Source organism: Xenopus tropicalis, chromosome 4, assembly GCF_000004195.4.
Source record: "Xenopus tropicalis strain Nigerian chromosome 4, UCB_Xtro_10.0, whole genome shotgun sequence".
In the NCBI taxonomy this organism is placed as follows: domain Eukaryota; kingdom Metazoa; phylum Chordata; class Amphibia; order Anura; family Pipidae; genus Xenopus; species Xenopus tropicalis.
Genome location: NC_030680.2, coordinates 112,454,853 through 112,465,770, shown reverse-complemented (window position 1 = coordinate 112,465,770; position 10,918 = coordinate 112,454,853). Strand labels below are relative to the sequence as shown.

At 37.6% G+C, this 10,918-nt stretch overlaps 1 protein-coding gene across 5 annotated transcripts in view; it reads left to right on the top strand.

Moving 5' to 3' along the window:
• Positions 1 to 459: 459 nt before the first annotated feature.
• The window catches only part of cfh (complement factor H), a 161,336-nt gene continuing 150,877 nt past the window's right edge, over positions 460 to 10,918 (top strand). For 2 of the 5 annotated variants that reach the window (XM_031899958.1, XM_031899957.1), the window contains exons 1-4: positions 460 to 677; positions 5,789 to 5,971; positions 6,057 to 6,162; positions 9,753 to 9,829. In XM_031899958.1, the coding sequence (XP_031755818.1) occupies positions 611 to 677; positions 5,789 to 5,971; positions 6,057 to 6,162; positions 9,753 to 9,829 (433 nt within the window). In that variant the 5' untranslated portion in view covers positions 460 to 610. 5 annotated transcript variants of the gene reach the window in all.

Here is a 10,918-nt window from a genome sequence, read left to right as displayed (position 1 = left end):
TCTGAAGAAAAAACTAATCTGTAAAATAAATAAATAAAGCATTGCTTGCTTAATTAGGACTAATTACATGCCATACATTTCAAGCTCTCTAGGTGTTTCCAGACAATAGATTCCATACCTGGAATATTTAGTACAGTGCAACACAAATGCATCAGGGAAGTAGACAAGATTTAATAAATGTTCCAGTTTGCGGAGGTTTTCTCTGGAAAAGCTTGCACAACTATCATTGTGTTCATTTAATGCAGAGACAAACACACAGGCAGCCAGAGCTGGGGGTTTATCAAAAGCAAAGGGGAATTTAAGCAATAGTCTATTTATTTTGTTGTCCAAACAAGAGAGATTGTATCACTCTCAGTGGGAGGTGTTTGAATTTACCCACAATTCTGAGATTCTGCATTTCCATTTGTAATGGGGGAGAAAAAGCTCATTAGAACAAAAAAAAAAAAAAAGGAAAGCCCTCTCTGTTTCTCTGCATTCCTTATCAGGGGTTACGAAATCTGGGGGATTAAAAAGCAAGGTCTGCCAGTGTGCTAACTCATTTGGCTCAGGGACAGACAGACTAAGAAGCAACTGAGCACAGAAACTGCAGTTACCTTCATGTAAACTCAAAATGTCTTTAACTGGATATCTCCAAGTGTATATCACTGCCCTGTGCTGTATTGCTATAGGAGCACAAGGTAAGGCTTTAGAAATAGATGTGTGCTTTGTGCAATAGGGATTCCATGGCTGCACGCAAACATGTGATTTTCTGTTATATGATTTTCTGTTATCCTTTTATAGAATACATTGTATAATGTAATTTATTGTTTGTATGTATCAAGTGGTTATCACTTACCAAATAAATTAGCTTTGAATGAGCTGGTGATCTTATAACTGATAGAACTTGGACATTTCTGTGGTGTAATCCCTTATATTCTATGGATAGCATATTCTTTTCAATTTTTTGGTGGAGGGAGTGCAGCCCCTTTAACTTCTAGGCCTTAGTGATTCTGCAGTTATTAAGCACTGGGGCTCTGGTTGCTGATTATTTCTCTCTTTGAAAGCATTCAGGCTCGAGCCATGTCAGGCTAGGATTTCAGAGGGCTGTATATCCTAAAAATATGGTGATTAGGGATAGAACTATATAAATAATACAGGTAAGGGATCTCTTATCTGTAAACGCCTTTTATCGCCCACAGAGTCAATTTTATGCAAATATTTCTAGTATTTAAACGTAATTTCCGCTTTCTTTGTAATAGTAAAACAGTACCTTATACTTGGTGGTAACTAAACTGTGTGAATCCATACTGGGGGCAAATTGGGTTTATTTAATGCTTAAATGATTTTTAGCAAACTTCAGATATGATTATCCAAATTACAAAATGAGTCCTTATTCAGAAAACCCCAGATCCTGAGTATTCTGGATAATAGATCACATACCTGTACATACATAATACATACCCATTGATTATAGGTAGCAAGTGAATTCCACACAATTGTACTCCATCTGTGCTGTTCCTATCCTTGCACCCATTTGTGTGTTGTCTGGTGCAGTTAAGCATTTTGTAATGAAATGTTGCATTGTGGTTAAAAAAAGTTAGATTCCACCCATTGTTTGCACTCCTTTAGTAAAAAAGCTAATTACCGAAATAACCTTTAATAAATAAACAAATTTTGATATCAAGTTTCAGCTATAGGTGTGAGGGGAATAAACAGACCTACGGTTAATGTATTCCCAAATGCAGCGTTTATTATAATTCATTCAAAAAAGTTTCAGGAGTGCTCATCTAAATATTAGTTGTGTTACGGTCAATCAAGATAAAATCTATTCCTATAAATTCTAGTCCTATATAGGTACTGTGATGATTCATGCATTGAGCACAAAAAAGGGTAACTAAAGCCTACAAAGATCAAAGGGCTCTCATGTACAGAGCTGCTGAACTATTTCCCACAGAGAGCAGCAGGATGCATTTTAAGCCACCACTCCATCCCCAATAATCACACTGCCCCTAATGTTTTGGGCGTTATAGCTTAAGCTTGCTTTCTGTGCGTCTGCAGTTCCATGTGCAGCCATGTGTTCTTTAAAAAGGGCCATTTTAGCATCACTGAGTTTTCACTATAGTGGCTTAAAGGACACGTAAAGCCTACACTTAACTACAACGTATATATTTTGGACAAATGGCATCATGTGTACTGCATATATCCCCCCTGTTTGCCAGCAGCATCAGAATTCCCTCTGTCAAATAGCAGCTTTCACCTGGTGGCTATGTTCCCTCTGACACATCATCAGTTACATTTAAATTTGTAAACAGCATACCTGAACAAAAACCCCTATTTAGTGTACATTTTAGCAAGAATGTAGGCTCACACAGGCAGAACTTACTTTGATAAAAAGTTCTGCTTGGATTGAGCACTGTTATGGTCAAACTGAGCTCAGGAGAGGAGGTTAGGAGAAAAAAATAGGAGCAGACAGCTAGAGCAGAGTTTCTATGGAAACCATCAATGCCACATCTTTACTGGCTGCTAGACTGGTGGGTGTGTAGTAATCTGAGCTGGGAAGAACTGAGCATGCCCAGGAGTCAACAGCCAAAGTAAATTCCTGAAGGAGGGGGCCGAGTGGGTTACAGGAGGAGAAGGAAATCTAAGTGATTAAGGGGATGCTGTAGCCATACTATTAACCTTTGAACAACCAAAGTGCCAGGTATTTCAAGATTTCAAAGAGGCCGTTCGCTGATTAAATTTTTGTGTGTGGGGTTTACATGTCCTTTAAGGCTATCAATAGAAATCATATTACGGGATGTGCACATAGGTTAAATGTCTACAATTTATGTCACCAGCACAATCTCCACAATTTGTGGAGAGCATAGAAGGACAGAAAGCTTTGCATGAACACATGCACTTTAAGTAGTTAATTTGTCCCAGCCATGAAAAACCAACAGAGTTGTGCAGGCGATTGAAGGAGTAAAACATTAGTTGCACTGCTGTTTGTAGGATCCATTCTATGAATAGAGACTAACTAGATATAACTATGATTTTGGTATATTTGCAAAATTTCCAGTTCACGTTTAGTCCCTCTTTACATTTTAAATGGCTTCTATGCAGATGTAAATCCCCACAAATGTCTGCAGAGCTTTTACAAGTTACAAACGGAAACGGTTAAATTTTAAATTAAACAGTCAAAAAACATATGTAAGAGCTATATGTAATATACATCAAATGTGATTAGGAGTAATATTAAGATAGATTATTAAAATGAAAAAACAGTAACAGGCTGAACTAATCATTGCAACCCAGGTGAAAATTGATAAATTGTGCCATTCCCCCCTCTAGTGGTCAACCAAGCAATCTGCAAGTAAAAAGAGTTTTAAAGTAATGCATGGGGAGTGTATCTGTCTCTTAGGATGAAACTTAAAATCAATAAACATTTGATAAAATGATCTCTTATGTGAATAAAGTAAAATCCCATTTACATTTGTGTAAAACATAACATAAAAAGTGGAATCATATAATCATAATATTCCTTCAATAAGGAACACCTATCCACTACATGTAGGGCTTATTAGTCATAAGATGAGCTGCATACTGTATTAATCCACAGAACCAAATGAGATCGGCAGGACGGCAGCATGCACCTGAACAACCATTTTATGTTATATCAAATCTATAACAATAACACATTTTAATGTTCGTTTGACATTAGACTATTTAGACAGACTAAAAGACAATTTACCCCCTTTGCTTTGTCAGCAATTATCTCAATCTCCCAATCTTGACTTCAAATGTATTTAGTTTTCACATGTAACAACTGTCACCTGCAAAACTGTGATGTCCAATTTTTGAGATGCATATGCATTCTTTTGTGTTCAGTGTTCCAGATTTCTTGTATTGGAAACCACAAATATAAAAAGGGCATTGACTCAAGGGATGAGAACATAATTTTGCCCCTTTATAGGTCCCTGGTAAGGCCTCACCTTGAGTATTCAGTGCAGTTTTGGGCTCCAGTCCTTAAGAAGGATATTAATGAGCTGGAGAGAGTGCAGAGACTGCAACTAAACTGGTTAAGGGGATGGAAGATTTAAACTATGAGGTGAGACTGTCGAGGTTGGGGTTGTTTTCTCTGGAAAAGAGGCGCTTGTGAGGGGACATGATTACTCTGTACAAGTACATTAGAGGGGATTATAGGCAGTTGGGGGATGTTCTTTTTTCCCATAAAAACAATCAACGCACCAGAGGTCACCCCTTTAGATTAGAGGAACGGAGCTTCCATTTGAAGCAGTGTAGGTGGTTTTTCACGGTGAGGGCAGTGAGGCTGTGGAATGCCCTTCCTAGTGATGTGGTAATGGCAGATTCTGTTAATGCCTATAAGAGGGGCCTGGATGAGTTCTTGAACAATCAGAATATCCAAGGCTATTGTGATGCTAATATCTACAGTTAGTATTACTGGTTGTATATATATAGTTTATGTATGTGAGTGTATAGATTGGTAGGTGTGGGTTAGGTGTGCTGGGTTTACTTGGAAGGGTTGAATTTGATGGACTCTGGTCTTTTTTCAACCCTATGTAACTATATAGTAACCATAACGGTCCACACATGGTGTGCTGGGATTATGTTTTCTGGCCCACTATGCAAACCTTAGAAATGGAGCCTTCACCCTATACGTATGTTATTATTCACATCTGTTTTGCGTTATGTACCTTTGGTTATATCAGTTAATTAACTGCAGTTGGCTCAGCCTGTTTAATTGCCTTCAGTTGTTGTATTATCACTGTTGTATTACCAGTCAGTTTTTTTCTGTGCTCAATAATGGTCCCCTAATTGAAAGCTGGGGTGTACAGTGTAATCTGCAAAGCAGTGTTCTGTTCCTCACAAACATATTTTTTCTTTAAAGGAGATGTAAAGTAATTGTTTTAAAATGCATATATAGGTTCTTAGCACAAAATTATGCAACTTTGTAATATATGTCTTAAAATGTTTGTACAGGTATCAGACCCCTTATCCGGATACCCATTATCTACAAAGTTTGAAATTAAAAGCCTGTCTCCCATAGACTCCATTTTTAACAAATAATTTACATTTTTAGAAATGATTTCCTTGTACTTGATCCCAACTAAGATATAACTGATCCTTATTGGAGGCAAAACAATCCTATTGGGTTTTAAGTAGGAGATCTGAATTACGGAAAGATCCCTTATCCGGAAAACCCCAGGTCCTGAGCATTCTGGATAATGGGTCCCATACCTGTACCTGTTTTCTCTCCCTTGATCGCAATCCCCCTTAAAGTTCAGCAGGGGCTGGCCATCCTGCTCACATGTGATTTACTGGCAGCCCTACAGGGGTCAAGGGTGTTTAACCCTCACATATCTATGTACTGTATTTGTTCTGGAATTGAGGCCCATTCATTAATATTCTCATTTTTTGGTTTTAGAGGTTTTTGAAAACACAACTAGACTCATTTTCATGTCAGTCATTTATTAAAGACATGGAAAAAAATGCGAAAACCACAACTTTTTTGTATTGTCGCACAAATGACCTGAAAACCCCTCCGAAAACCTCTAAAACCACAAAGCAAAGACAGATCTTCCAGTTTTGAAAAGGACACCTACCTTTGGGATCTCAACAGGTTTTAGATGGCATATTTTTGCTTTCAGATTTGGACATTTGGACATTTTGGACATAAAAATACGAATCGTGAAAAAAAAATGAAGTGTTCAATCTTCTCCATATTATATAATTTTTTATGAGTGAGAAAATGAAATGACTTGTATAATTCAGGATCATACTTGGGATCAATAATTTTATTTATTTCTAGCTCCCTGTGACAGACCAGAACGTACAGCTGAAGAGGAACTCCAAGGCACCTGGGACAAGGACTCATACAATCATGGAACAATAGCGTCATATATTTGCCGGCCAGGATACAGCCGACTTGGCGCTATCAAAAAGCAATGCGACAATGGAAAATGGATATACTTAGCAAGAGGGCTATGCAAAAGTACATCCAATTAATCTTTATTTTTTAACTCTAAGATAAATGTCATTCTGTTGACTGCCTTTAAATGTATATTTTAATTTTATAGAAAAATCATGTGGTCATCCAGGAGATATCCCTAATGGTTCATTTGAGCTTGACGGGGAGAACGAGTTTGTGTTTGGAGTTATTGTTACATATAGCTGTGACAGTGGGTAAGTATTACCAAGTAGGTCATTTTTTCATTTCATAGGTCATTGTTTACATTAAGCTATGAACCTATTTAAATCAGGGCTTTGGGGCAGATTTTGTTTAAATAAAAGAAGTGATCAGTGAAAATCATTTTAATTCAAATGGTAAAGTGAACTAGAAAGGGAAGTTTGAGAACAAAATTCATGTTGGTTTGAAAAACGTGAAGTCACTGAATGAAATCTGATCTGTTGTTGGCTCCGCCCACTTTTTCTAACCTTGGACCACAGTTATATAGTAAAAACAACTGCGCAAAGTTTGGGGACCCTGGTTTTATAGTGTCTAAATGGCATCAATTTACATTTCCCGACTGAAAGTCAATGAGTGACATTTGATTGGTGGTTGGTGGCTCCGCCCACTTTTTCTAACCTTGGACGACAGTTATATAGTAAAAACCACTGCGCAAAGTTTGGGGACCCTGGTTTAAATAGTGTCTAAATGACAGCAACTTTTTCTAACACTGAACTGCAGTTACCTGGTGCCAACTCTACAAAGTTTGGGGACCCTGGTGTTACTACTGTGAAAATGGCAGCAGATTGAATTTCCTTCATTGAAAGTCTATAGGTGAAATCTGATTGTCTGTTGTTGGCTCTGCTCACTTTTCTAAACTTTTGTGTCTATTTTACTGCTCCAGAATTGCTGATCTAAATGATCCTTTTTATGTTTATACCTTAAAATTTGAACCAACCACTGGGTTTTTTTCATTCTGTAGGTAGGGTTTATCTTTGTTTGCATCAATCTTATTTTAAGCCTATCCAGGGTTGCATTGGCCCACTGGGACACTGGGAAAAATTCCGGTGGGCCCTGGCCCAGTGGTCAAACTGGCATGTCTGGGGATAATTTGTTTATTATACTTTTTCTGCAGTGATCTTACTGGCTTATTTGGGGTTAATATGCTCATTACTGACATGTATAAGATTAACATGCTCATTGTTCATTTCTTACCGGCATGTCTGGGGTTAATATGCTCATTTTCCATTTCTTACTAGCATGTCTCCAGTTACTGCTTATTGTCCATTTTTGCAGTGACATAACTTGCATGTTTGGGTCATTATGGGTACAGGGTGTGGCAGGGTGTGAGCCTAAGAATATAAACGTACCAAATCCGCATCCACCAACCTCAAGATTTACACTATACCAATCAACTTTGTGTTTTTAAAGTGCAGCTTTCCCCCAACCCAATCCTAAAATCAAATTAACACCAGTATTTACTTTTGGGGTTAGCGTAAATTTCTAAAACATACCACGCTATATTTAAAATCCACACTTTACATTTATTAATAAAACTCATACCCAATGTCATGAATACTATACAAATACTTTGCCAAAAAAATATTCAGTCCTATATTCACATTCAGTTCCTCTTAAATATCCAATCCGGTTTAGTTGTTACATTACAGGTATACAAGTATAGAGGATACAATAAAATACAGCAAATATTCCTACATAAAATGAGCATACAAAACAAAGGGGTAGTTCCTTTTTGAGGCCTTAATCTTCAATTTTGGCCCCATATTTAATGAGACAGCCCTGTTGTGCATGTACATATCAGTAGTGGGGTGGTGGCGGCAGTAGCAGCAGTGGGATCTCTTATATGTTTTGGTGGGCCCTAGCTATCCCAGTCCACCACTCCTGTCAATGTTCTTAACCCATGTAGAAAGTATAAAAACACACTGGGGATACTTATCATTGAAGCCGTGTAGGCTGCTACACACAGTCAAATAGGCTTAAAATGATATCATGAAATAATTATATTGTTCATAATATTAGGTCAAGGGGCAAATGTGACAGAGATACAGAGAACAACATGTGTAAAAGTGAACAGAGGCAAGACTTTCTCCTATATACACACAGCTCTGGTTAAAAACTGATTCTTTTTAAGGGCACAGGGGCAGAAGACGGTGCTTAAAGAAGAAGGAAAGAGTATTAAAGAGTTAAAGGAAAACTATACCCCCAAACTATCTAGGTCTCATTATAAAAAACCCTGCTTTGTGTAAATAAACCATTTTCATAAAAATATACTTTTTAAGTAGCATGTGCTATTGGGTACTCCTAAGTAGAAAACTGTCATTTTAAGAATTAAATGCCGCCCCCTGGGATCATAGGATTCACAGAGCACACAAACAAGCCAAGGCACACATACATGCTAGGCCCCACATTAATGGACAGAGTTCTGCCTTTTGCTCCCACACTTCCTATTACAGTTCGAGCTGCATTATTTCTGGTCATGTGATCTCTGAGGGAGCACACAGCCCATTACTAAAGGTGGATCAAGGAAAAGGATGTGAAAGGGCAATACTTATTTTATATATATATATATATATATATTTTCCAGTTTGGAGAGATTCTTTAATAGGTCACGTAGCATAATATAAACTATCTGTTGGTTAAGTAATCATTCTGGGGGTGTATCTAGAGGCATACCTTCAGTGCTGTCATCGGTGCCCTGAAGTCTCCCCATATTCTGCCTTTTTCAAGATCAGACAGGTCATAAAAAAAAATGCTGAGTTCTTTACAGGAAATACCCATCATGCCGCGCTCCTGCACTAAGACTGTGCACTTGCCAAGACCATTGAGAAGTGCATGCGCATTATGCAATAATTGTGAGCGCACTTTCACACACAAGAGCAGAAGTGCAATATTTTTCAGCGTGCTCACGTCTAGGGGGAGGTTGGAGATCTGTGCATGCGCATTTAGTGATGCGGCACCTCACTAAATGCCTCAGGCGACTGCAGGAGATACACATGCTATTGAGGGAAAAAAGGTAGCGATCAGTTAAAGGCAAGGGAGGTTTTTCTAATAAAGAGGTCTAAAGTTTAACCCTTTTCTTCTCCTTTAAAGGGGTTGTTTACCTTTGAGGTAACTTTTAGTATGATGTAGAGAGTGCTATTCTGAGACAATTTACAATTGGTCTTCATTTTTTATTATTTGTGTTTTTTTAATGATTTTGCTTTTTGTTCAGCAACTCTCCAGTTTGACGTTTCAGCAGTTATCTGGTTGCTAAGGTCCAAATGACCTCACCAACCAGGGAGTTCCTAAGGTAGAGTTGCAATTAGAGTCTGGAATATGAATAGGAAAGCATCTGAATAGAAAGATAAGTAATAAAAGTAACAATAGCAATAAAATTGTAGCCTCACGGTGCAATAGTAGAGCTCAGTAAAGTAAGAACAATCTGCAAAGTGTTTCTTTGCACAATGCAGAGATCTTTCCCTAAATTCCAGCTCTGTAATTTTTATATCTATATAACATAAATCTTTATGGAGAGAGGTGAATTTATAGGTTCGGTACATCCCCCTTTCTCTCATATATGTATACATATTATACACATCTGATATTTATTTATGCATTTTATTGCCCTGTGCCACTTTCTGATTTTTATTTCAGTGTAACTTAAAAATCTAAAGTGATATTTTTGGGTTTTATATTTTTATTCCATAGGCACTGAAAGTAAAGTAACTGGAAAATTATTGCAACACAACTTGTTTTTTTTTAACAAATAACTAGTGTATTTGTGTATTTGAGTCTGTTCACTAACATTCTTCTATTTTTTCAATAGATATCACATGGTTAGCAAAGTAACTACCCGAACATGTACTGCAAATGGATGGAGTAACTTTCTTCCTAACTGTGAAGGTAATTCAAATTATATTTACAAATCAATTAAAGGCAAACATTTTGATGCACCCAGAGGCTTTGTTTAGGCTGTACCTTTGTTTCTACAAAACAAAGTGATCTTTCAGCATCCATAACAAGTACAGGGCTCCTGCGACCTACAGGAGACCCTGATCATACCTGCAGAATAGTAATCTGGATGCCCTACATTTCCTCTTCTGCTACTATCTCAAGAACATAAATTTCACATGGATTAGAAATTTTAACATCACCATGTGCAATAACTAGAATTAGCTTAGGTTGTGCAAAGGTCCCCACGGGACACAAAAACAGCAGATTCCAAAATAACCTGTATGAGTGATGTTGACTGTTAAGTTTGGTGGAGTAGGAATAATGTTCTAGGGCTGTGTTCATATTTTAAGATGGGTCCCTGGTCAAGTGAAAGCAACCCTAAGTGTTACAAGGCATGAATTTAAATCAATACAGAATTGTTTGCTGAGATGCAAATGGAAGAACTTAACTGATATGCACAGAGCCTTGACCGCAACCCAAGTGACCCCTTGGTTAAATTCAAACAGCAACTGCAAGCCCAGCATGGGTTGCATTTTGGAAAAGAAACATGATTATTGGTGTCTAAATATTGCACTTTATACACTACACTGTAAATGGTACCAAGGACTGGGACATAAGGAGCTACTGTTTTCCCAACAAAAGATTTTTAACTTTTCCCTGAGGAGGTAAACCTTCTCATTATCCTCTCTCTTTGAGGTGGTACAAATGAAGAAGCAATTTACGGTCTGTATAAAATCAGGAAGACACATTTATTCAATACTGGACTGAAAAACAACATTAAGGTGGAAAATTAGCAGATTAAGTTTGTGATAGCAGAGACCAACTAGAGAATCTCCAAAATTAACTTCCAGGTAGGCCCAAATTGAAACCAAGCTGGAGAGTACATCTCGGAAATAGTACAGTGTTTGAGCTGGTATCTCATCATAAGCACATAAAACAGCCTACTCAGCGAGTAGTTCAGTGTCCTGAATTAATAACAGTGCACTGAATTCCTGAGCATCTCTCTACTGCATTACAGAACAACTCTATGGGGCTGAT